The following is a 27,514-nucleotide window of genomic DNA, read 5'->3' as shown; positions in this document are numbered from 1 at the left end:
AATTTAGCCTAAATAAAAACGCTTTAAGTTATAATTTAAAGTGTTTGAAGAGGATATCTAAAAGTAAATTAAGTTAAAGTCTTTTATTAACTTACCTTGGACAAGTTCATTGTGGCGCATCATAAAGACGGACTTTTCCCTACTGCTGCCGGAAAAGTAGCTACAAGTACAGCAGTGAGTTGTAATGGGTTTTTCTAATGGGTCAGCATTTGTAACTTCAACGATTAATTTAAACTAAATTAAGTCAGTAACTTGCATTTTGTTTTTAAATGCTCCCAATGCGTCATATTTAAAGCAGAACAGCCCTGATTTGCAGGTTCAATTTGAAGCCTCGGGCTGCACATTGGTGCAGTTGGTAGTCCTGATGCCTTTTAATCCCGGCCTGGGGTCTTTCTTCATGGAGTTTGCATGTTCTGACTGATCCTCTACAAGTAACAACAGCTTCCAAACATATTTAACATTTTTATCCATGCATATTTAAAATGAACTACGAGATTTGGTTGCTGCTTGGAGACTAAAAGCTTTGAACACTGACCACAGGCATCTTGCAGACTTTCTGCATTATGTTCCATATTATCTATTATGTGCCAAGAAAAAAATAGTCTGGTTCAGTTATTATGCATCGTTCACATTTATTCATTTGTGTAGGTCATGTTAAAGTAAAACAGAAATTGTATCTGACAGTAATTGAATCAGGTCTGACTTATTTGTGGTCCCAGTGCTGGTTGGTTTCAGATTGTTTTCCCTGTGTAACCAAAATAAAACTTGAAATGAAATTCACAAAAAAACAAAAAAGAAAGAAGAGAAAAACAACATTTTCTTTTTGAAAAATTACAGAGCCATGTCAGTACTTTTGAAATTGTGCGTGTTATTTTAACTGCTTTCTCGTGATTTGAATACAGTGGTTGTCACTAACGTTACTATAGGTAATAGGTCCTCTCAGACTTGCATTGTTCTTGGTTCAGATGGAGAAGTATCACAAAAACACTATAAAAATCAGGGTAGGCATTATTCAGACTAATGAGCAGCGCTGCAGATGAGACGATACAGTCCCTGCAGACGTTTTGCATTTTAAAAACACTGGTACTGTTTGTAATCGTAACATTTGTAATTGTGAAAAGTTCAGAAGCCAGTAATGTTAGATTCTCCTCCTGATCCTCTGGTTCCTGATCCAGGAATATCAGAGTACAATTTCACAACACAGGCTGTACTAAAAAGAAAATGCATTGATGAAATCCTAAGCTTAAAGACACTGTTGCATTCTTCTGTGTGCTTCTACAGTCTGATTTCAGCTTTTCTTCTCCTCCTCCTGGAAATATGGATGTTCTAGAGCTTTGAGGGCAGATATCCGTTTCAAAGGATCAAAGGTCAGCATTTGCTGTGAGGAGAAAAACAGAAGTGTTAGAATTGTAATATAATACCTCACTTTGTTTAACAAGACCTCAGTGTGACCGACACGTCCTTGTAGACATTAAAAGTCAGCAAGAATTGAGAAAGCAGTGTGCTAAAAGTGACAGGATATTTTTAAGAAGCTAAAACTGGTCAATTCACGATTCATGGAAAAATATGAGACACCCTCAGGAACTTAGCAAGTAGAGCTCAGACAACACTGGGTTTACTATAGAAGAGTGCATTTTCACACACAAGTCCACATTCTGCTTGTAGGCTGGTTGCTGGGAGGGATAGGGAGTTGGGAAACTTTCAGGCTGTGGTTAAAATGCTAAATGTTTCTTAGAAATCTGGAGAAAAAAAAAGCCCTGCATTGTATTTGGAGAGCAGTAGCAATCGATGAAATATGAAGACTAAGTGCTACACAAGATTAAAATTGCTGAGCAACAAGACAATGTGCCGCAATCTGTACAGAAACCTCAACGCCACCATCCCATAATGCATTTCATAAGGTAATTAAAGTCCCAATTAATTAAAGTCCCAATTGATGGAGGTACAGAAACCTCCCACGTACTTATCTGGTATGATAATAGGTAGGATTAAATAAGTGTTCACTTCTTCTTACTGCTTTTCAAACAGAAAAGTAGTGGTAAGCCAGTTATTGTTTTCTTGGTTATGTATATATCATCTGTTGTCCTACTGATTACTTGTTTTCTTGCTTTTAAAAAACGGTTTGAAATAAATTAATGAATTAAATACTGAGGAAACATCACAATGCATTATTACTAGCTGGGAGAGCAGTAAAGTCAGAAATCTTACTATTTATTATTATTTGAATTTCACAATGACATTAAGTGTCCCATATTTGCAATGATCCAGAACATTTCCAGTGGTTTGTGAGATCCTGGAGGGCACATTTAATCTGGTGTGAAGGGCGCCTTAAGAGACGTAAACAATGCTGATTGAAGCACATGTTCGAGTCTAGCAACTTTCTAATTACAGCTACTTTAAGAAACGCTCCATCAGTCACACTCTTCATCTTATTTAACAAGTTTGTCCGTTATCTTGATTTCAGCTCTGGATGCAGTACAAAAGCACGTCAATCTTAATTTTTGACAATGAGGCCTACCATCAGCAGTTGAGCCCCCTGCTCATTGATCTCTGGAACAAAGTCGGTGATTGGACGCTCCTTGGGAGGGGGGAAGTTTTTTCTTTGTACTGTAACATCGGCCGGCCACTCCTCCTCCGACGGCAAGCCAATAACTCTGAAAGAGCACAGAAGTGTTTAACATGTACTGCATACGCGAGCAGCTCGCCTCTGTTTTAGTCGGGGAGGTGAGGAGAAAGTGTGTGCCGCTCACTCAAAAATCTTTCCAAGCTGGTCCATTTCCGATTCTCCGCAGAACAGGGGTCTAAAAAAACAGGAGAAGAAACTTTGTTACCAAAAACATGGACTGATTGCACTTTTTGCTCCTGTTTGAAATAACTGAACAATCAGACCAGGATTTTCTTTCACAAGCCTCAAACATTTGAATCAAAAATAAGTCCAGCGCAAATAAAACGGTGCACCAAGTATATTGCATTATGTAAGAAAACTTTGAGCATTTAAAAAAAAAAAAAACTCTTAATAGTTTATCATTTTTTCATCAAAGGTTCACAAAGCAATTAAGCCGCTGGCATTTACATCTCTGATCCATTTATGTTCTTTAATATCACTTTTCACCACAAGATGGCGCTACTGTGCACTTCTAACTTCATCTGGGAGATGTTGCTCTTCAAGTTTTTCTCTACAAAATATTTGCTGCTCTCACCATCTGTACATCGCTTTTATAAGAGTTTGCATCAACATGATATCAAACATTATGATTAAGTAAAAACCCATCTGTACTTCAACTGTCCGGATCACTATAAATATGATGAGAAAGCGAAAGATTGTTTGTGCATTATTTACAAGCTTATCTGGAAGAGGAGAGGAACTGTGATAAAATATCAATGTCTGCTGTTACACAACTGGCTTCAGGCAGAGACAAACTTGTTTTTTAAGTCCATTTTAAATGCACAGACACACTGTTTTGACTTTGTCAGGCTCAGGCAGGAGATCAGACGTTATGTAGATTTCACGTGTGACGTAAATATTCAAGAATTTCTGCAAAGACTCCAAAAGAAGAACCACATAATCGTGTTCATCTCTAGTTCAGACCAAGAAGTTCACATTGATTCAAAATTATAAATTAATACCAAAACAAGTCCCTATATTTAGAAAAAAAAAAAAAACTAGAATTCACTCCGCAAATAAAAAGGAAACAAAAAAAACACAGAAAACAGTTAACACCTTTACGCCACAGGAAACTTACTTGCGTCTAAACATCTCAGCAAAGATGCAGCCGGTGCTCCAAATATCAACAGGAGTGGCGTAAGATGACTGCAGCAGAACTTCTGGAGGCCGGTACCACAGAGTCACTACCTGAGAGACAGAGTCCAGGAGCATTAAGTACAAATCTTTACACACACTTACAATAATGAGTATCTGAGGACATAAATAAACAACAAGACATTTAAATAGTAATTTATGGACTTTCTTCAAACTGTAGTGTAAACTTTTAACCTCTGAGGTACCTTTATTTTCCTAGAGTATAAATATCAACTTCCACAAAAAAAAAAAAAATCGGTTTTAATTTAAAACTGGAAAACATCACCTGCTAAATTCCCACTTGTAAGCATGCTAAAATGCTGAGGGGTGCATTTAGCTGCAGCGCTCCCTCTCAGAGCTGCTGATTTGGCTGTTAAGCTCTCGTTTGTCACCCACTGAAAGAAACGTGACGAGTACCAACAGCAGCACAGCGTCACGCCTGCTGTGATTTATTACACTAATCGGTGCAAAATGTAAACATCCTTTTGTACTGTGTTCCTGGACTGAAATTGTGTGGATCAGTTGAAAAAATAAATTTAAAAAAATGGGAACGCAATACTCTGAGTGAGAAACTATTGAAGGTCCAATCTTGTAGCAGTGCATTTTTTTCCAGGTTGAACCAAACAAACTTATTAGTGGGAACTGAGATCGTAAAACATCCACACAGCCTGAACTTTTCTTACATCTAAACGGGAAACTTAATCACATTTAATAAGGGATCTGATAATTTATCGATAATTACTTAATTTCTGTTGGTTTTCCACATTTCAACATCACATTTTATCGATATTTATGGCAGCTGTCATCTAAATGCTGTGTACAGAATACTGTTATACTTTTAATATAATAAATAAAATAAATTGGAACCTCATCACCTTTGCAACAACTTTCACTAAGTAACAAATTAAGAAATATTTGATATATTATCAAGAACTAGACTCTCCTCGGAAAGCATTTGATAAAACATGAAATATTAGATCATGAATTAGTTCACACTACATATTTGATTAACTGTTATTTACTTAACTGTATAACAACTCACTACATAATTTAACATTTTAACTTATTTACTCAGTAACTTTTATCCTTTAACAAAGAACCTTAATTACAAAGTTAAGTTTGCATGTTGCATAATGCAAAAATTAAAGAAAAGAGGAAGAAAATCTCTAAAAAAAATTTAAAAAATAGAATAAAATAAAAAAAAAAACTATGTTTCGGAAAGGACAATGATGTGGCAGTTTTTACCACAGGAGTGAGAGCCATGTGGCAGCTGTAGATCTTGGCGAGGCCGAAGTCAGCCAGCTTCACCTGACCCTGGCTGGTCACAAGAATATTCTCAGGTTTCAGGTCTCTGTGCATCACGTGGTTAGAGTGAAGAAACGCCAGGCCGGACAGCAACTGCCTCATCAAGTCCTGCAAGAACAAGCAGGGTTACTAAACTGAAGCCAAGCGGTGCCAACGCTTTTTAAACTACGTTAAACTTGACTATTATTGTCAGTTCTCACTTTAATGCGGCCAGCAGATAATCCTGGACCAGGAGCTTTCGCCAAGTACGTCTTCAGATCTTGGTCCACATGCTCAAACACCAAAGTGACTTTAGTTTCCTGGTCCGACCTCTGGGTGGCGCACACGTCCATGAGCCTGGAATCAACAAGGAAAGCACGTCTCCAGTGATGTTATCGTACCGATTACATAGCGAAATAAAAACAAATCCTTTAACAACGCTACCTGACGACGTTGGGGTGATCGAACTGCTCCATTCGTTTCAACAGAGCCACCTCTCTGACCGTGGAGACCGGAAGCCCATTTTGGTCCGTCTGTACGCGCACGTTCTTCAGGGCCACAAACTTCCCGCTCTCCGTGTCACGGGCTTTGTACACCGTCCCGTAGGCGCCGCCTCCAATTTCTGCCACAGGCTCATACTGCATGCTGGTGCAATTGGCCATGATCGCATTCAAACAGGCTGTAAAACAAAATGTTATCAGCGTAAAGACGTTACAGAGCACAACATGAAGCACTTCATGCAACTATAAAAAGATCATTTCATGCATATTTTACATTTGTTGAAGGTAGAGATTGCATTCCAATTGGGAAAGTTAACTGGGAAGTAATCTAAAGTGGGAGTTATGAATCTGGAGGACTGGTTGGCCGTGCACTGTTTACTTTTGATGGTCTGTGTTTCATTATATCGGCATTGCTTAACATCTGTTGTTTTACATGTTGCTAAGGTTCTTAAAACTGAGACATGCAAAGAAATACACCATTACTGTTTCTATTAATAGTAGTTCAATCCCAGGTCAGAGTTCATTCTTCTGAGGTAAAGCAAATAAAAAAATGTATCCAAAGTAATACTACTGGTTATTTTAATATCGCCTTGTTGTGAACATCCAGTGCAATTATTACAATAAAAAAGCTCCTGAAACCTGCAGCTGCTATATCCACATTTAAAAACAGCAGTTTGTTCTTTACCATTTTTAATCAAAGTTATGTAGAGCCTTTGTGAAAAGTCCAAAGAGATCTGTGTTCCAGAGTAACCAGATCTCAAACAGAACACCTTAAAATGTGTTTGCTTCACATCGTAAACATGAAGCAAACAAATCTGTGGGAATGTCTTCCCACTCCTTTCTAGTCAAACCAGTTTGGTGGACTTACTGGTTGGCTCAGCCAGAGCCCCAACCCATCTTCACCCATTCATGTCCCATCCACCTCCTCCACATTAGCAGGAGAGGAATCCTTTGCACACCAGGACCAGTGATCAATCGCACTAAAGGACGTGAACACACACCTTCGTACATGTGAGACACAAGGTTAATGTCTCTGCAGGCTTTGCTGCGGCCTGTTTTGCTCACCTAATCACTAGCAGCTGTCGTGCTGCTGAGTTAAAGAGTCACTGATAAAGGCTGATCCACCCTTCCTCTTTGGTAACTAGTAACACTGAACCTTATGTGGGATCTTATCTTTTAACCGACTGCTGATCTTTTTTGAAGACAAAACCAATGTGTCATTGTGGGAAAAAAACAGACATTTAGAAGTCTGCAAGGAGACTTGTGCTAGAAAGTCTTCTTGCAGACTACTTTCCAGAGGGCATTTTATTTTTCAATGCTTCATTCTAATTGATTTCATCCACCTCCTGTGCACTGTGGTACGTTGTTCATGTTTCAGGACACAGTACTGTGCAAACATGTTGAGCTACTGTACTCATTACATCTATTTTACTTCCAAGCGGTTACATTATAAATGTCAATAGTCCAATACTTCAAGAGATATTAAGTAATTGATCAGACTTTGTAGTTCTTTATACAATAACTCCAGACCGACTCAATATTTGTTTTAAAATATGTATATAAAAAATATTATTTGATTTATTTTTTTTGCTTTGAATATCTGAAATGCTGGCAAACTGGGGGCATGACCTTTCCGGTCTGATCCACAGTTTTCACGTCACACCGTTGCTTTTTTATTTTTAAGCAGTTTAACGTGGCAAAACGTTAAAACTTCTGCAGCGTAAGTTGTTGCTAGGTAACCAAAGAGTGAGTGGGTTACTTGGTGCTACCTAGTTTGCTTAGCTGGCTGCGAGAAGAAGAAAAAACAAACATCAAAGCTAATGGTAAGAAAAGATGCGAAGAAGAGGGAGCAAGAACAGAAGGATGGAAAGACTAAAGGACACAAGGAAGGACAGAAAAAATGGAAGGGGTGTAGGACATACAGAAGAAAAGAATGACAAGGGAATCAAAGTAGGATACAAGAACTGAAAGGACCAAACATCGAGAAGAATGGAAGGACAGGAAGAAGGAAGGAGGCAAGGAAGCGAGGCAATATGCACAGAAAGAAGGAATGTCAGGGTCAAGAGAGACTGGACACAATAAAAGAATAAAGAAAGGAAGAGGACGTGAAGAAGGAAGGATTGAGGCATAACATCAAGACGGTATAAAGGACAGAAGACGAAAAGGAAAGACGACTTAAAGAATGGACACAAGGAAAAGATGAGGGAAACAAGGAGATAGATAGGAGAGTAAGGACAGAAAGAAAAAATGAAGGAAACAGAGAAGACAAAAACTCAAACATTCATTGAAGGACAGAAGGAAAAGAAGATGGAAAGACTGACAGAAGAGAAGAAAACGTACGAGGCAGAAAAGAACGATACACAATGGACAACTGCATAAAGGCTGGATGAGCAAATGTTACTTTTGTTTTCGAGGTTGTAAAAACACTTAAATAAAATATCGTGCAAGGACCGGCACAGGAGCCGGTCCTTGTTCCTGCACAGTGACATGTTGTGCAAACAAATAGCAAAGTGGCCAAAAGAAGAGATGTAAAGCCTTAATCAAACATGTACAACAGTTGAGAGAAAAATGTCATAAACTGGTCTGACAATTAATGAAAAGAAACAAAGCTCTATAAAAACCCAAATTAAAGACCTTCATTAAGCCTTGAGAACCACTGACTGACCCCAATGTAGCCCAGACATAGGTACGCAAAACAGACAGAACAACAGGTCCAAACGGCAACAACCAACTGGCTTTATACTTGCATCACTTTGGAGGAAAAGACACAAACTGATCCAGCGCCAGCATAACTTTGAGCAAATGTTTCAAGACCTCAAGAACCTGGTAACTACATTGTTTATTATGCAGATTCACATACTAGAGATAATATCTGCAAACCACAATGAACACTACTGGCTGCAGGGGCAGAGAAACTTCATTAAGATGCCACATTTCTTCCTCTTGCGCAAAGAAAGTTGTGTCAGACTGTTTTCATGTCTGCAAGATTATGAAACAGAACAAAACTCCCATCTACAGCTGCAGCCAAAACTAATCATACCCCTGGCAGAAGTAGGTTGAACATCATGTTTTAATTTTACCATGATGTAAACCCAGACAGAGTCTTGTCTTGAATCAGACGGTGTAATTTAAAACTTCCTAATTTACAGCAACACATTTTTTACAATCAAAATGTTAAGTGTTTTTATTGCGACAATTCATCTAAATGACTGTATTTCCAAGAGAAACTTAAAAGACTCTCTTGGAATCGGTGGATAATGATTCATTTGGGATAAATCATTATTGCAATAATTAATCCAAATGACTATTTTCAAGAGAAATCGAAAGACAAATCAGTGGTTGAGCATGAAGTCATGAAGACAGGAATGCAAGTTGGTCAAGACGAGCTGACCACGTGTGGGAACAAAATGGAGGCATGGATTGGAGAATCGACTCAGCAACTAAAAAACATTATAAGCTCATGCAAACAGTATGGTGGTTCTGGCTGTATTTACTCTGTTCACATTAGTTGTTTTTTTTTTTACTATGCAACATGGCCACATATTCTGACTGACCGTTTATCATTATAAAATGCATTTTTAAAGATTTTTCTTACTAGAGTAGATGTCAATTTTTGTATTTATTTATTTAGGAATTGTTTTGTCAGTCCAAACAAAAATAAATAAATAAAAAATTCCACAAAAGTGATTAAAAATGAAAAACAAAAAAAGCATTTTTTCTTTTTTTAATAAATTAAAAAAAAAAAAAGTTATTACCTACTCTTCATGATTGTCTGAAGGAATATTTCTATATTTAATAGTTTGGACGCTTGAGGGCAGAGTTTATGTTAAGCTCTTTTAGTTTGATTTAATGTGAGAATTTTCACACTGAATTTTAACAACACAGATCAGGGGGGAATAAATGTCTTTGGAGCGTTAGCACGTTGAATTTTTTGGGGGGGATAATATATTAATAAAAAGAGTTATGGTCTGTTACCATTTGAATTTGAAGTAAGACATTAAAACATCTGCATAGTAAAATTCACGTTTAGTAAAATCTAAACCTCAAAATATGTTTGAGGTGAACATATTTCACCTCAAACTCAAATGAACTTAATTGGTTGAAAAAGACCTATTGAGAGGAGGAAAAGCGTGATTCTAGTGGGTTTCCTGAGGCCAACAAGCTGAACACCAGGCGGCCGGATGAGGTAGGCTTCTGTGCTTCTGCATTTATCTGTGGAAAGGTCAGCTTGATGCTGGAAGGTTCATCCTGCCAGCTGAGATTTTTATCATCCTAACAGATTAAAGGTGTCTATTGTGTCCCGGTTTCCTACTGCAATTGTCTAATTTCTTTGTGCAAAATATTAATGCAGGCTGTAGACATAGAGTCGTTCTGAACCAGATCTGGTTGGTTGTGGCGTGTGGGAAATGTTTCGAGGTTGGACACGAGCTTCTTGATTTTAGAGGGGAAATGTTGAGGATAAGAGTGAGGATAAGTGACTTCACATCCTGACATTAACATTTGATTTCCCTGCATGCTGCAGGCACAGAGAAAATACTCTTTTAGTAAAAGACTGCAGATTTAAAAAAAAACAAAACTTAAAAACAAAGATTATTATTTTGCTTGGTGCAAACGCTTAAATCAGTTAGCTGATTTAGAATACAGTCAATAAAAATACAGTGTAATAGAAATCCTTAGTAAATGTTACAATTCTGTTTATCAACTTACTTAATTGAAAATTTTAATAATTTAGGAGGAGTGACGAGATTTAAAAAGCAAAGAATCCATGCAAGAAAAAATGTCTGCGTCTGTGTATGGAGTGAATTCATGGAAAGGGTTAAATGTTGTATTAAAACAATGTAAAGACATAACTCAGTTTAAAATAAAATATACAAGTCATTTTAAATGATTATACGATGGATGTCGACAGTGGAGAAAGTGAAACTGACTGCATTCTCATAAAGACTGTTTTTGGTGGATGTGTGTTTGAAAGAAGTGGTTTGGGTATGTTATCTCTCTGTCGTGAAAGAAATGTGTCTGATAAATTAGTTGATTTATTTTAGTTTCCATGTTTACTTTTCTTTAAACAAAGAATGTGCAAAGTAAGGCACAAAAGGTCATACTTCTGCCTACCTCGTTTTCAAACAAATATCTAAATTATATATCACGGTATTTGAATTGTGAATGCGAACATGTTTGAAATAAATAAGCTATATACAAGTACAAAAGTTGAGTAAATTACACTTTTTTTTTTTTTTTACTGCAGGCAAGAACTGCAAATAAGACCAAATCGTTGTTTTCCAGACGACTTTTAGTCATTTCCCTTTTCTCATGGGGTTGCAGTCCTTCTGGGGATTGTCGTGACCTCTCATCTTGAAAACATCTGCAGATTTCCTGTTACTGACTTACAGCTCAGCTCAGACCTGATCTGATCAGAAACAACATCTGGAAGTTTTCTCTGAGCCGATTACCAAACCCTAGCGCCATCGATCAGCGCAGGGCAGGTCAGCCAGCAGAAAGTATTGATCATCTGATAAACGGAAGCCGTTTCACCGAGTTTCCTGGCTGAGGAGAGGCAGGCCGGTGACACAGTGGGGCTAGTGGGCGGAGGCAGCTTGGCTCTCCGCGGGGCCAGCGCCGACACGTGGTGCTGCTCCATGGCGCTCCTTTGTTAATTAAACTGAAGAAAAGTGAAGCAACAGCAGGCCACGCACACATGTTCCAGCGGCCACTGCTGGAACATGTGGCCTGACGTGGCGGAGCAGAAAACCCTGAGACCAGCTGAGCCCGGAGGCGCAGGAGACGGACCACCGAGTGAAACTTTTATTTCCCTACAGAATAAACAACCCCTGCTGCACTGACACACACAGTAACCCAGACACAGTAACTCACCTCGCCCTGGTTCTCCTCTCCTTCAGCGGCGGGGACTTCAGCTCAGTGAGAGGGACATGCTCGGTACTCTGCCACGTATTTAATCCGGAACAGAGCCGAGGCAGCGCTGGGCAGGTCGGGACCCGGTTCCTCCGCTGATCAGAGGCCAATCAGCCGATGTGTTTCCAGCCCCTCCACCGCTGGTCTGTTTTCGCTCGTCTTCGTTTGGCTTCTATCAACTCGGCGACGGAGGCGGAGCTAAGCAAATGAAGGAAAGAAAGTTTCAAATTCATGAACTGAGACGAAACCAAAGGCAGGCTATGCTTTTTAAACGGACCCTTCACCTGAAAGAAAAAAATAGAAGCATATTAAAGGTCAGCATTTCGACTTCCAAAGTCGTGTTTATGAGTTTAAAGGTTATACATTTGATTTGCAAATCAATAACGGGATTCAAAGTTTCAGTCTCGACTTTCAAAGAGAGAAGCAGTGAAGATTTTGATTTTAAATCCCGTGATTTAGATATTCAGTCATATAAAAGACAATTGAAATTTGTTATTTAAATGTGCAAAGTCATAATTATGAGATGCAAGGATACAATTGCAAGTTTTGAAATTACAATCATGTAATTTAAAGTCATAAACATTAGACTTAAATGTATAAATATGAGATCAAAAGGAATAAATCCAACTTTTAGTCACAGCTGACACACTATGACCTTTCCACCTCCGTGCTTTATGTTCTGGTGTCACAATAATTCAGATTTAGACTCATCTGTCCATATAACATTACTCGAGTTGTCCTTCACGTTTTCCTCAAAAAGCAAATGTTCCCTTCTTGTATGCACTACATTACTTTCCGTTTCTATCAACGGACAGGTTTCTATCAACACTGACAGTGCATACACTGTTGGGAGCCACATTACATGCACATTTATTTCATTGACATTGTTGGTGCATTTTTGAAAATAGTTTTTTACGTCTGAAAACATCCTTATATGGGACAAAATGTTGTGAGAAATCACCTGTTTTGTTCTGGATGTAGGATCTTTCTGCTTAAATAGACTGTCTTTGGGGAAAAGATTATTGCGATTTATATTCTGAAATATTTGGATTATTTAAAACACGGATTGTGCGTGTGTTTTTTTTTTTTGTTCAAGTCATCTGAAAGTAGCATCAAGGAGGCCCCTAAATTATTTAATAAGGTTGGCAAAGACGGAGTCCAGATTAAAGGAGAAATGGACTGAATTCAATTCGGGTTTGTGACTCTGATTAATAATAAGTTTTTTTACTTAAAGTTATAATTGCTGTCGTTTAATTGGCTACTTAGTTTCAGAGTGACTGAAGTGTCCACCTCCACGACTCGTGATGGCTGAACATCAGTGGTAGACTTGTGGTCGTCTATAAATAAAATCCCAGTTGGACGGTCACAGCTTATGTGCTCTGTGTCCTGCACAACAAATCCATTTAGAGTCTTTTGGAGCTTTTACAGCTACCTCCCCAGCCATGGCTCATGCATTTGAGCTCCATGCTAGAGGACAGGAAAACCCCCCACACTTGTGAGGAGCCGATGGAGGGCGAGAACGACGGCACTTCCACACCTTTTCACAGCACTTTGACATGCGGGAGGAAGAGAGCAGCCGTAAACGACAGCTTTGTTTGTAAATGTGACCTAATCAGTCTGCGTTTTAACAGCATTACAACTGGACCTTGAAACCTTCAGCTGTCTTTGATTACATTTTGTGTGATTTCATTACTCTTTTCAACATTTGTGATAATTCTGCTACAGTGAGAGTACATCAGGCGATCCCTGCATTGTTTTTGAAGTGCTGCTTTGAAGCATTGTTTGGTAGGATTTAACATTTGGCAAGCAGGGTTTCCTGCTCACTTTGCATGGTTGCACAATAACCATGCATACCATGCACTCGTTCAAGTTAATGGCTCATAGAACTAGACCTCCGAGTCAGGTAATGCCATATTTTTATCCCAGAAAAATAAAAAAAAATGTGATCTACTATTTATGCATTTAAGAAATTTACTCTGATAAGCGGTAAAAATAGCTAAAAAGAATTTAATTTCAAAGGAACAGCTCGAAGGAATCTGACATTATTTTAACAATGATCTCTTTGTGCGTGTTTTTTCACCCAGCTGATTATATGCACACAGTTTACTGCAATACAAGGCAAATTTGTTTCAAGACTTTTTACAAGTTTTTACAAAGCTAAAGAGCGACGTGTTCAAGAAGGAGGGAAAAAAGTAACCTCCAGATCCTGCAGACATGGAATCAAAAGCTGGCTTTTAAAATCACTGCAACTGTCAAATAGCTGTGGGTTTGATAAACCATGCGAATAATTATAGCAGTTCTTCAAAACATGCATGATAAAGATGCCACTGGAAAATGGAAGAACAAAAGCTCAGAAAGTGACATGAAATCCACCAACCATCTAATAATGTGCATCAAAACCTAAATGCTGATGTATTTATTTTATCTGTGCAAGATGACTGAACATTTTCAAGATTGCCTCTCATGTGGATTTCCTCTTGAATGCGGCTGCTGCTGTTGCTGCAGGAGATTTCGAGTTAGCAGATCAATAATTAACAGCACCTCTGATTAAAGCCCACATCCTGGCTGTCCGCTGCGGCCTCATCTCAGCCTCATTCTGCAACTAAAGAGTGAAATAATTAAGAAACTAACTTTAGTCCAGACGAGGCTTGATTGAAGTTCAGACTTTCATTCTGATTAATTCACTTTTACTCTTTAGAGTTAATCTCGATCCAAAGCACCATTATAAATATCTTTAATGACCTGATTGGGCTCTAAAACTGTAGTTTAAATAAGCTTCGTGATCAACCTTAGAAAGTGGGCTGATGATTAAAAACACAGTTTCTTTTATTAAGTGCAACAATGCATACACTTTCAGCTTTTTGTTCTGCAATTAAATATTTCAGTATTCTTTCTTTATGATTTTTAGGAAAATTACAGACTGAGACATGTAAAGCTCTGAAAGCAGTTTGTGATAGTGCTAAACACAGCCGACTCGCCGCCCCTGGATCTTCTGTTATCTCGCTGAAGATCTTCACCTTCCTCCTTACACTCCTTCTTTCTTATTTGTTCATTACTTTACAGATTGTAACAATGTGTCATAATCCCCACCATTGTAAGCTCCAGCAAGCACCTCATAAACCATGGATTCACTCCGTCACACTCACTTGTTCACCTGGGTAACAGAAACGCTTCCAGCTTTGTTTCATTCCTCGTTTGTTTGTTTATTTTCTACCATCCAGATCTGACCGTACAGCCTCTGTGGTCAGAATGTTTTGAGGCATTCTGCATTTTATGATTTTGATTTGCACATTTCTATTGCACATGATGACGCAATAAAAAAAATAAAGTCTCACATTTGCCATTGACTCTCTGTTCTCTCTTTTATTTTTGTTTCAACAGAAAGCTCTCCAGGCCAAGTTATTCTGTTTGGCTCCAACTCTGACTGTATCCCTGGACCTGTGCTTCTGTCGGCTCTGTCCTCTCAACCCTCAGTCAATCACAGTACAGTCAAGAAACTCATACTTATGTTCCTTCCTGTTGAAATGGAGTTGTTCTCCTCCCATGATTTAGATGTACAAATTGTTGGTAAATCAACAATCAGACGGGCTTAATTTATATCCACTAACACTGCATGAAAAGTGGGATTTTCTACAGTTATTGACACCTAACGCTGCCGTGCGCTTAGGGATTGAGGGCTATTTGCAAGGGTTTTTTGTCAGAATGGGAGATTGTTGGGGCCTGCAAAGAATTTACCAAAACTGTGTGAGTCTATATTGCCCTATCACCCCCTTCCCCTTGGGCCTAGAAGAGGCTTTCATATTTAAAGGAAGTTTCTGGGACCAATGGAGATGCAAATCAACGATTGAGAAACGGCTTTTCAGACTGTAGTTTCTGTCATAGTCCACCCATTTTCCCTTCTGTGCCCCACCCAGGTCTGTTTACCAGTTCCAGGACCCGACCAAAACCCCTCACTGTTAAGAAATAATGAGATTTATTTAAATATAAACTGGCATCAATGCCAAAAATGTTCTAATGTTACAGGCATCTTTGTTGTCATTATGAAACTACAGTGAAATTTTGTGGCAACTCCCAGCTTAGAATGCACACACAAAACATTTAAAACTCTAAAATAAAAAAACACCCTTTTAATACATTCTTGCAGAAAATAAAACAACTTAAAGAAAAAAACCACTCAGAAAAATTGGAAGACAAAAAATGTAAAAGCATTTGGTATTGTAAAAAAATCCTCAGAAGAAAACTATGTGCACAGAATGTAGCATATGATGTGTGCTTTATTTTTCTTCTGTTGTTTTACAATACCAAGTGCTTTTAAATTTTTTTTCTTCCAATTTTTCTGAGTGCTTTCTATTTTTTCAAAGTTTTATTTTCTGCAAGAATGTATTGAAAGGATGTTTTTTTTTATTTAAGTTTTTAATGTTTTGTGTGTACATTCTAAGAAATTTTGTTCCCATAAAATTTCACTGTAGTTTCATAATGACAACAAAGACGCCTTTAATGTTAACATAATGAGTGTGTTAACAGCTGATGCAGGAAGGCAGAGAGTACTGGCAGCAGAGGAGGTGGCATTCTGGGAGGATGGCAACTATGAGGGGGAGTCAAGATGGACGTTGGTGAGGTGAAGACCCCAAGTTCCCATTCAGGAGCTCAATGACCTCAAGTCTACCCTACAGGAGAGACGGTAGGCCTGTCCTGACCACAGCACAATGTTGGATCACGTTTGGACAAAAAAAGAAAAGAAAAAAAACACCTCCAGATGGTCCAAAAGTGGACAAGCATTTATGTCTTATTTTGTGTGGAAACAGTGAAAAAAATAAAAATAAAATAAATAAATGTAGATGTAAAAAAGTTACATCTTTGCCGTGATGTAATTCTTTTTTCATCTAATGACTGAGAATCCACCTTGGTGAAGCGCCTTTGCATATGGTAGGCTATTCGTATGCTAAGTAAAGTCGTTAACATAGACATGAATACTAGACGCCTCATTGATCGCTGAGTCCTATGTTACTTCACCGCCATCTTGTATGTGGCAGCAGACCGATCGGAGCTTCCTAAGTCCTGTGCTGTGTGGACTTGTTTCACCCGTTTTACAAAACAAACTGGATTCATTAGCATTACCTTTCACAGGTAAGAATGAAAGAGCAGAATTACTTGACTTTGCAGCCAGAAACTCGCTTCTAAACAACCGAGAAATAGTTCCTATGTAGCTAAAATGGCCCGAAGTAACCGCTGATCCCTGGTGAAAAAAAAGTACTTTAGTATAGATTTCAAATATACTTACATTTGTGTAAGTATATTTTCAGTATACTAAGTATTAAATATATAAATATATACAAAGTGTAGTATGCTTGTACCAATTTTGACAATTTTTTTCTACTTCTAACATAAACAGGCAAAGTAACTCTGAAATGTTTTTCCACCCCAGGCATCCGGTCCCAATCATTACCAGTTCTGATGATGTCACAAAGCAAGTTCACAACATCCTAAAATTATAAGTCTTACTTTTTTCTTTGCCGTTTCTTCTGTACTCTTTAAAATACCAGTGCTTTCTAATTACTCTATTGTTCTTTTTTGTAGGTTTCTGTAAACTCACTGTTCTTAGGAAGGAGAAATGTCAGTTTATCTGGAATACTGTGACATTGAATGAAAACAATACTCTGTCCTTGGTGAAATATTTTTCACATTTCCTCCAAAGTGTACCTATTGTTTTATTGTGCTAATTTTCATAAGCAGGTTGACTGTAAACTTTGAATGTATTGACAATTTGTACAATTCTGTTACAGTATATCGGCAATGTACTCTTGAAAAATGTGGGTAACATTTTATTTGACAGGGTGTGCATAAGACTTGACATGATACTGCCATAAAACATAACACCTGTTATGAACACAATAACAGGTGTCATGAAGTGTCATTCGGTAAATAATGACACTCTAATGTAGCGGTTCTCAACGTGGGCGGTACCGCCCCCCAGGGGGCGTTCAGAGGACGGCAGGGGGCGCTGGCCCGAAAAAGGTTGAGAAACACTGCTCTAATGCAAAGTTGACATTTTTAATAGACTTTTAATCCAACTTTTAAAGTAACTTTGCATTAAAAATGTCGTTATTTACCGAATTACACTTCATGACAACAGTCAGACATTCATAAATAAAAGCATTGATCTTACACCTCCACCCCCGCTTATGGGATTCCGCAATGGACAGTTTTTGACTCTCGTGAGCAGTGGCGCAAAAAGTGGGTATGCAGGGTATGCAACGCATAGGGGTGTAGTAGTTCTTGTGTATAAAACACAAGAACTACTACACAATATTAGCTTGGTATGATGTGAATTTTATTTTTCGTTTGAATTTAAACAATAATAAAGTTCATGATTTGACCGATCGGAGCTTCCTAAGTCCTGTGCTGTGTGGACTTGTTTCACCCGTTTTACCAAACAAACTGGATTCATTAGCATTACCTTGCGGCCATTTCTTCAAGTTGTCATCCCTCCCCGCAATAGCTGTAGGTTGCGGTAAACCAATATTCTCATATTTAAACTTTGATAGCTGGTGTCCCCACATATTTTATAGCCTAAAAGCTCTCACGAAAGCCGGTTAGCGAGTTGCTAACATCTAAACAAATGGCGTTTCCGGTTAACGGCAAAAGTCGCGTCCATAATTCACGCAAAGCAGCATGGGACATACTAATAAGGTGGATAGTCCAGTGCATCTTACGTGTCCAGTTTTTTTTAAATTTAATTTTATTTATTATGTTTTATTTTTTCAAAAATTTGTAGGTGCGACTTATAGTATGGTGCGCTCTTTAGTCCGGAAAATACGGTAATTGTCAAGCTAATAAAAATGACTTATTACATAAATCAAATATATAAATGAGTTTGATTTAAAAAAAAAAAACCTCAAGTATTCAAATAAAACTTTTAGACAATCTTCTAATTTATTTAAACTCCTCCACATGCTGGCTTGCACGCCGAACCTCCCGACAACTTGCAGGTGTTGTAGCAAACACTTCGTCTCTGATAATGTGTTGGATGAATGAGCACGTGGCTAACACGTCACGTGAATATCAGCACGTTGGACAGCAGCTCCAGCCTCACACCTCCCACAGAGGATGGAGCGAGCGGCGGCTTCATGGCTGAGGAAGGAAGTTCCTGTTTGGAGGAGATGGAGACTCGTTGTCAGCACCCTGTGGGGTAAGGAACCGAGTCGCGTCGGGATTTCACCATGTGAAGAGGGTCTGTGTTGCTGAGGATGGTGCGCGGCTGTTTGAACCAAGCCACCATGGACCGCTGCTGCTGCGTAATTTCGGCACATTACTTCGTGTTTGGAGGAGTCCTGCTCTCACCTCCTATCATCCGTCTTCTCTGCTTGCGGCGCCGGGATGGTTGGGCGAAGAGTTGACGCTGAACCGACGTCCAACGCTCCTTCGCCGCATGGATAAAACGGAACCGATTTAAAAACCAGAAACTTTGCGATCGGGAGCTGCTTCAGGAGGACGAGGTGTGGGACAAAGCCTGCAGAGACAGCAGGGGAGTTGATGGATGCCACCGCGGAGAAACAAAGGACTCCCACAAGCTGCTCACCTCCTCCTAATGAAAAACATAAATGCCTTCAATAAGTGGGGTTTTTTATTGACGACCGACCTCCCTTCGAGACCCGTATTGATTTTCTTATTCAGACAGGGTATTTTTTGAGGATAACACCTTGAACAGCTCCTCATTGTCACTCAGAACCTCTACTGGGTCCTGTTGGACCTGCTGGACGGCAGCTGGACCTTTCCATTCTGACTTTAAGCGGCTCTGGGCTCCTGGTTTAGAGCTCTGTAATTGAATCCCGATAGAAAACGCCTCCATCCATAAAGAAAAACAGTAACCCTTCCTCATTGGTCGGACTGCAGTGCACATGCTATAACAACAGGATATGCAAAGAGCCATGGGCTGATCTACCAGCCTATCATGTTTCGAGCATGCTTTTTTTCTCTTTTTTTGTAGTTTTTTTAATATAACAAGATGTGAACTGCTCTCTGTGATAAATTCCACAATAGTAGACTTAATAATAAAACTAATAATTATGATGTTTTAAAGAAACGACAACAAAAAAAAGGGGGGGCTGTGCCTGTGCTGTGAAGGTTCTGAGACATGTTCAAGTACCGTCTTGGAACGGTTTTCAGTCAACTCAAAGTGTTGCTGCTGATGCACTCGGATTCGAGTAGCCGGAGGACTGACCCAGGCACAGACCCAGAGCAGAGCAGGATGAGAGGCTTCACCATCGCAGGCTGTGGCTGGCCACAGATGAGCTGCTCCCACCGGGACGACGACGAGGAGTACTACGGGCCCCGGCAACGCAGCCTGACCTCCGAGGATAAAGAAGGAGACAAACCCCAGGGAGCAGGAGGAGGAGGAAGTCTGGAGGCGTCCTCCCTGCCGAGTCTTTCTGAGAGTGGGGTGCAAGCACAGCAGTGCAGGATCTGCTTCCAGGGGCCAGAAAAGGTGAACTTTTGTGTCTAAACACAAGTCAAGCGGGGTAGATCGTTGTTGTTGTTGTCATTATCAAAGTGCCTCCACGTGGTTAAACAAGGTTAGGTAAGATGGACGGGTTTGGTAGGAGAAGGAAAATGACACATGGTCTTTTTTTTTTTGCACAAATAAAAATCTTGACACACCTCGCATTCAACCCCCTTTTAATCTGACACCCCCCAAAATAAAGCCCAGTCTCTAGAGGCCAGACATGATGATGTGACGAAATTTAAATCAGGCTTTGGTTTAAAAAAGAATACAGCTAAAAAATCGACTGTTTAAACCATCGTCTTGATGGTGCAGAGACGCAACAAAGACTCCAAACATATCCAAGATTTTGTGTGTGGTTGTTTTCCACAGTCATTCATCTGTAACTCTCCATGCAGTGTGCCCCAATTTCAAAGTAAAGTCATATAGTGACTAAGATTAAACCAAACTGAGCGTTCAGTGGTGATCTAATATTAGCTGCAGGTAGACAAAGGGCTTCTTTTAAGAACAGTCTGGGGAGAAAACTCAGCATTATAGAAACCACCAGAGAGCAGAACAGAGCTGTTATTTTATATTTTTTTCAAATACATTTTTTAAAAAGTGTTATATTGACTTGTATTTTTGCTGTAATTAAAACAGCAAGTGTTTTGAGATCTGGAGAAGAATTTTTTTTGTCTTTATCTCCTAGTAGAAAAAGCTTAAACTCAAATCATAGTGGATTGAGATCATCTGTGAACAGAACAGATAAATATGCCCTGATTTAAATTATTTTACTGCAGCTGTGGTTATATGTTTGGGTTTGTTGTCTAGAAGGTGAGCCTCCGTTGAATCTCAAGTCTTTTTCAGCCTCCCACAAGTTTTCAAATGTCCTGTGTTTGAGCTGCAGCCATCTTCCCGTCGACTTCAACCAGCTTCCCTGCTCTTACTTGAGAAAGTGTGAAAACGGCAAATGCAAAGCAAAAACACGTTTTTAAATCCCATTTCCGCAAAGTGTTGGTCTGAACTTGTGAGAAGCATGCGCCGCTGCATGTGTTGGAAAGTTTTTGTTTCCTCTCCAGGTATAAAACTAATTAAAGACCTCAGACAGCCCCCGGAGTCAGTCAGAAAATAGAGCTGTCAGACTGAGAGCCTTCAGGGAGCTGAATGATTACAATAACAAGAAAAAAAAACACTACTCCAGATGTTTTCTGATTTCCTTGGAGGACTAGGGGAAAATATCATGAGATGAGGTCAAATATATTCATATGAAGGCATTCGGGAGCAGATGGATCGTGAATGCCTCATAGTGACACTTCTTTTTCAATCTGTGTTTTTAAATCTGCAGCCTTGGGCTCAATTCTTTAACATTTTCCATAGATTATCAGTTGGATTCAGGCGTGAGCTTTGACTTGGCCGTTTTAACACATGTATCTAAACCGTTCCACTGTGGCTCTCTGGCTTTGTGCTTTGAGTTGTTGTGCTAAGGGAGGATGAACTTCAGACTCCAGAAATACGTCAACACTGACAGATTTTGTCAATTTAAATTTTATTTACGTAGCACTTTATAACACCCAAGAGCTGCAGAAATTGCTTCGTAACACGCATAGATGACAAAAAGAAAACAAACAAAAATAACAGACTAAAATACATTAGAAACTTACAAAGTCAGTCTATCAACAGGGTTAAAAGTAAGTGATTGGAATTAAATTCAGAGATATTTGATCAGTTAATTAAAGTGGATGATCAATGATCTAATGTAGAGAGATTGGCTGATCCAGATAGGGGAACACTGCAAAACACAAACTCTCACCAAGTATTTTTGGTCTAGTTTCTTGTGCAAATATCTTACTGCATTTAAAATAAGACAAATTAATGTAAAAGTAACTTTTCAGCAAGATATAGAATCTTGTTCTAAGTAAATAATTCCTTAACATTGATGGAAAAGTTCTTGTTCTATTGGCAGATAAATTAACTTGTGTAACATGGGAAAAATGTCTTGTTGTAAATTAAATAGTCTGTCAGGGGGAGTAGAACTTTTTCATCATTATTAAGGAATTATTTTCTTAAAACAAGCTTCTCTGTCTCACTAAAATGCTACTTGTAAGTTAGTTTTGTCTTATTTCAAGTTTGCTAAGATATTTGCACTGGAAACTAGACCCAAAATACTTGGCAAGATTTTGTGTTTTTGCAGTGGGAACAGCAAAGACCTTCTGGTTATTTGACCTCAAGGTTCTGGATGCAATGTGCATCTATACTTACAGTAATTTACCAAAAATAATCAAAGGAATGCAACCATCTTCTATGAAGACATTTTCAGGCATTTATGATTCAATATCGTGACGTGCTGCAGATTGGCAATTCACTCATTTGTAAATGTGAATGACTTTAAACAAAGCACTTTTTTCGTGGCAATTACCTCCCTAGAAAAGAGAAGAGAAACAAACAGCTTCTACAGCTGTCAAAAATATGCTAAAACGAATCATGTTCAAGGCAGTTAAGAGGATGACAGCGGAGCCGCTCGAAAGAGGAGGGACGCGTGTGAAACTGTCGAAGAGAGGACGACGAGTCAGCGACATCTAAGGGCTCTGAAAATAGATGCTGGATTTATTGGATCCTGCTCGTTACTGATGAAGATCGTTTATCACTGTGAGCTACTGCCACGGGAAAATGAGGCTGTTTTAAATGCAGAGAAGGTGGGAAATTTTTTACATGTCAGTCTATTTCTGTCCCTTTTTATTGTATCTAAATAAAACGATCCACTAAGAGGGAAAGAAAATGTAGCCGAATGTTAAAAACTCCCGTTCAATCAAATCAGAGTTAAGTCAGCTTTACTGACCAAGACTGGGTGCTCAAACAAGGAATCTGACTTAGACATTTAGCGTAAATATAGAAAGGAAATACAATACAATATACAATAAATAAAGAAATACAATAAATTATTAAAGGAACAGTACAGCCATTAGTAAACATTTACAAAGAAACTTAAAAAAAAAAGAACAGAAAGTTGTGGAAATGCAAATGTGGTTTTTTTATTACCCACACCCCAAAGTCGTTATTGTATTCATCAGAGTGACAGTCTGGGGACAGAAACTGGCTCTGTTTTCTTCAAATAATATTTATTTGAAGAAAACCACCAACCTGAAGGTAAAAATTTAACAGTTCATGTTTCATGCAGTTTCTACAATACTGGCACTCCTGATGTTGAAAACCTTAAAATAAGCAATTGCTGGACCCCAAAACCCCCCTCTTGATCCTTTTTCATCACCATCTCAGTCCATTTAACTTTTCAATTCCTCTGACTGCTGAGTAGCTATTTTCTTGTAGCTTTTTCCAACTCGTGCAGTTCAAACCATGTCTCACCTTTATAGCAGTCTCTTTTCTTTTTCCCATTTTGAATAGTTGCTAAAAAACAAAACAAAACACTGCATCAAATTCTTTCCAACTCTGAATTAACTCAAAAAGTAAAAAAAAAATAAATGCTTTCGTTACATTTATTTTATAGGTTTTTCAAACACATGTTTTACATTTTAGGCCTTTTTGTTTGTGGTTTCCTGAAGAGCTGATAAGTGTCGTTTGCTCTGCATCTGTGTATTTAAATATTTTTATATGCAGATTTGATCAAAAGCATCTGTTTTTGTTTTCTTAATTAAAACTCCTACCTTATGGACTAACTCTATCCAGCGTCCACAGCTGGTGAATTTCCCTGTAAGTGTTGAGTGTAAAGTTATGCTTGAGTTATTTATTTTTCTGTCTTTTTTTATTAAATATATATTTTTATTTCAACGTTTCAATAAGCAGCCCATCTGCTCGTCTCATGCAGTAACCCATCTTTGTCCTGCAGGGGGAGCTGTTGAGCCCCTGTCGCTGTGACGGCTCCGTGCGCTGCACTCACCAGTCCTGCCTCATCCGCTGGATCAGTGAGAGAGGCTCCTGGAGCTGCGAGCTCTGCTACTTCAAGTACCAGGTYCTGGCCATCAGCACCAAGAACCCACTGCAGGTACACACCCAGAACAAGAAAGGAGATCAGTTAATGAATGCATCAGGTTTTGATTTTGGACAGCCAGGTCGCATCTCGGAAAGGAAACGCTTCACGATATTTGAGTGGTTAAAGAAAAAACAGAAAATGTAACTATCGCATGTGTGGGATTCACAGTAGAGTCCACACAAAGCAGAAAAGCTAATTACTTTCTTGTGCCATTATGCCAGATGTATTATATGTCCAGACAAATTAGGTTAAAAGAACATTCAGAAATAAACTTGGTTCAGCGCAGTTTGTTGCAGTTCCAGCTGGTTTAAAATGGTTTAATCTTGTAGTGATGGGTTTACTGGAGTTCTTGCTGACGTTTATGTCATATGCATTGTTAAATGTGGTAGTGGTGGTTTCAGGGCAATAAAACAAAGCTAAAAAAAACAAGAATGTGGGGTATTCTTTTTTTTCCACTCCAAAGACGTTAATCAATGTAAAAGTTGTATTAAAATAAGATTAATTTATGTAATGTATTTTTATTACTCTGTCTTGTTGCATATCGCTTCTTACTCATCTTTGTCTGCCTCTCTAAAACGAGTGTTTGGATGATTGTGACACAGTAGCAGTTAATAGGTATTTTGGATAACTGAAGTTCTGGTGCAAATGAAACCATGATAACTCTGGAGGGGAACAAGCGCTTAATTAAACCTTGGGAATTTATATTTTTATACTTTGAATTTAATTAGAAAGAAACTAAGCTTGAGTTGCCCAGGCTCTCTCTCTGATGTAGAAAACGGTTTTTCTTCAAAATGGATTGAATCTCATTAAGAAAAACACAAACCTCTCTTAATTTCACCACCACCAGGATAAACATGAATTTCACTAGACAGTATATGCATACGTATGCTGTACATAGATTGAAAATTGTTGGGTTTGCATTCTGTCTTTCTCTCTCTCTTTGTGTCCAGTGGCAGGCCATCTCTCTGACAGTGATTGAAAGGGTGCAGATTGCTGCCATTGTGCTGGGCTCTCTCTTCCTATTTGCCAGCATTTCCTGGTTGGTGTGGTCGTCGCTCAGCCCCTCGGCCAAGTGGCAGCGGCAGGATCTTTTGTTCCAGATATGCTACAGCATGTACGGCTTCATGGACGTAGTATGCATAGGTAAGAGATTGGAGCTCTATTATGTGTTTTGTGAAGGTTTTCATACGCGTTGAAGTGCTTCGTAAGTTTTTATTTCAGTCACAAACATCAGTGTAAATTATAATACAAGAGACAGATGAATCTGTTGACCCAGCAGCAATGAACTCAACTCCACAAATCTGGTCTTTATGGAAGAGAAGCTATACGTAACTAGCGCTGCACACCAGCCTGAACAAATCCTCCTGACTGTGAAACACGGTACCGGTAGCATCATACTGTGGGGATTCTTTCCTTCAGCATGGGAATTGTAACTGGTCAGAGTTGACAGGAACATTGATTAAGCAAAACCGGGACAACCTTGAGGGGAAAATCTGTTGAAGACAGCAAAGGACGTGGGACTGGGGGAGAGTTTCACCTCTAAACAAACATCCAGACCTACGTTGTGATGGTTTAGAGCAAAACATATTCATGGGTTAGAGTGGCCCAGTCAAAGTCCAGATTAGAAATTGGTGTTAATGATGTTGAAAATGATTTAAATTCAGCTCCTTTGCGAAGGAGAATGGGCACAAATGTCTGTATTTACATAAGGCATGACTTGAGAGAGCAGCAAACGATAGTTCTTCAAACTGATTTAATAAAATTTACTTGCAAGAATTTTGGAAAACAAATCATTCTTTAACTTTCACTTTGCAGTCATGTTCTGTGCTACTCTACACAAAAGTCCAATATACTGGATTGAAGTCTGGTATCAGTAGTAGCTTTTTGCACTAACAACAACAATAATCAAACTCCACCAGTTTTCCAGTTTCCAACTACAACACAATCGATTTTTAAAACCAACAGTGAACTGCACTCATCTTCATAAAGGGATAGTTGTTTTTTTTTTTAAATATTAAAATATTTCCTACAGCTCAGCACCAGTGGTTTCTGTGGGCCAAAATAACTTCAATTAATCTGTTGAGGATGAAGAGATTTACGATTAGTTCTCTCAAAATGTTCTGTACTTGTTTATAAGTCTGAGTCCACATTTAAGTAACAAACACTTATTGACTGTTTATATGTTATTTGCCATCATGTCTGGCTGTAAATCTCCAAAATACAAGTTTGGAGATTTACATTCTCCTTCGCAAAGTAGCTGAAGATCAATCATTTTCAACATCATTAGCACCAATTTCTAATCTGGACTTTGACTGGTACACGACGTACCTTATGTACTTTTTAGTGCTCTCAGGTTGTTGTTGAACAAGCACTTGTTTGTCTGTTTGTAAGACTATTTCCTGCCCCAATCTCTCCCGACCTTTTACCCTTAACACCCAGGTCTTATAATCCACGAAGGATCATCTGTTTACCGGATCTTTAAGCGCTGGCGGGCAGTGAACCAGCAGTGGAAAGTGCTGAATTATGAGAAAACCAAGGATCTGGGCGACTCCGTCAGTTCAAGCAGCAAATCCGCCGGTCAAGTCGAAAGGAACTTTTCAAACGGCATCGCGGCCGACGGACGGAGAGCAACGAGTCGACACGTCAGGGCTATCTTCACCCACCACTGTGGCTACACTATCCTGCACATTCTCAGCCAGCTGAGGCCCTCGAACCTGCATGGTGCCAACCAGGAGGTGGTCATGAGAGTGACCACGGTGTGAGGTCATTCTTCGGTCTTTGAAGAGGAAATAAAAGTGCTGATAAAATAAAATCCTAACGTGCCATAAAATCTGCCTGAGACTGAAGTGATAAGATGTGCTCTCAGGTTCGTCCTGAGCCGTGAGGAGCCGTCTGTTTCTGAAACGTGAGGAAGGCAGAGCAGTGGTATGTAGAGCTGAGTAAAAACACATGGCTGGAAGAAAAAACATATTCATTTCAGTTGTCTCCTGGTCTGAATAAGCATGAAAAAAGATAGTCAAAGGGTGAAAAAAATAACATTTCCAAATTTCGTTCAATAACACCTTTTCTGAATGCATCCCTCCCTTTTCTCCTTCCTCCCTTCTACATATAGAAAGCCAGCCCACGGCTGAAGCATCTGCCATAGCCAAATGGTGAAATTTAATGTCTTTGATTTCACAATGCAGGTAAAGGATACAGAACTTTGGAAAGTCACGTTTGGAAAAGTCTGAAATTATTCCCCAAAAACCTGGGTAAACTTTTTATTTATAAACCTCGTGATAATTTTTACCATAATAAATGTCTCAAAATGTGACTTTGACTTTTTTTTTTTACTTTATTTTATATATACAAAAGAAAAAAAAACATGTTGCAGATATTAATATTGCTCCCATCATTGCCCTCATGTACCTTCACAAAGAAACACAAACCTGCACATGTAAAATGTATAACTGATACAGTTTATGCCCGCCTTCAGAAAAAAGTTGATGTGGCATATTTGTTCAAATGTTTTAAACTGATGTCTGTATTAAAGTGTGCGTTGACTGAAGGACAAATAT

General features: G+C 38.9%; 2 protein-coding genes and 1 long non-coding RNA gene across 3 annotated transcripts; 2 read left to right on the top strand and 1 right to left on the bottom strand.

Moving 5' to 3' along the window:
• Nucleotides 1–607: 607 nt before the first annotated feature.
• On the bottom strand, nucleotides 608–11,635 carry cdk4 (cyclin dependent kinase 4). Its single transcript, XM_008410019.2, has 8 exons — nucleotides 11,455–11,635; nucleotides 5,528–5,762; nucleotides 5,305–5,440; nucleotides 5,045–5,212; nucleotides 3,744–3,853; nucleotides 2,751–2,801; nucleotides 2,519–2,654; nucleotides 608–1,378 (listed from the first exon to the last, which is right to left on the bottom strand). The coding sequence occupies exons 2-8, from the start codon at nucleotides 5,743–5,745 to the stop codon at nucleotides 1,289–1,291; spliced, it is 909 nt and encodes a 302-aa protein (XP_008408241.1). The 5' UTR covers nucleotides 5,746–5,762; nucleotides 11,455–11,635; the 3' UTR covers nucleotides 608–1,288.
• Nucleotides 11,636–11,725: 90 nt separating this feature from the next.
• Nucleotides 11,726–17,364, top strand: LOC103465329 (uncharacterized). The gene is made up of 4 exons (XR_533779.2): nucleotides 11,726–11,807; nucleotides 14,875–14,976; nucleotides 16,018–16,174; nucleotides 16,919–17,364. It is a non-coding gene; the product is annotated as an uncharacterized LOC103465329 (long non-coding RNA).
• A 1,132-nt stretch (nucleotides 17,365–18,496) lies between these two features.
• On the top strand, nucleotides 18,497–27,513 carry LOC103465327 (E3 ubiquitin-protein ligase MARCH9). The gene is made up of 4 exons (XM_008410018.2): nucleotides 18,497–19,978; nucleotides 23,814–23,969; nucleotides 24,908–25,100; nucleotides 26,397–27,513. Exons 1-4 carry the CDS (start codon nucleotides 19,628–19,630, stop codon nucleotides 26,717–26,719), a joined length of 1,023 nt encoding a protein of 340 aa, XP_008408240.1. The 5' UTR covers nucleotides 18,497–19,627; the 3' UTR covers nucleotides 26,720–27,513.
• The last annotated feature ends 1 nt before the right edge of the window (nucleotide 27,514 follows it).

This window comes from Poecilia reticulata, linkage group LG5 (assembly GCF_000633615.1).
Source record: "Poecilia reticulata strain Guanapo linkage group LG5, Guppy_female_1.0+MT, whole genome shotgun sequence".
In the NCBI taxonomy this organism is placed as follows: domain Eukaryota; kingdom Metazoa; phylum Chordata; class Actinopteri; order Cyprinodontiformes; family Poeciliidae; genus Poecilia; species Poecilia reticulata.
Note: the sequence above shows the minus strand (reverse complement) of the source record. Positions and strands in the feature narration are given on the sequence as shown.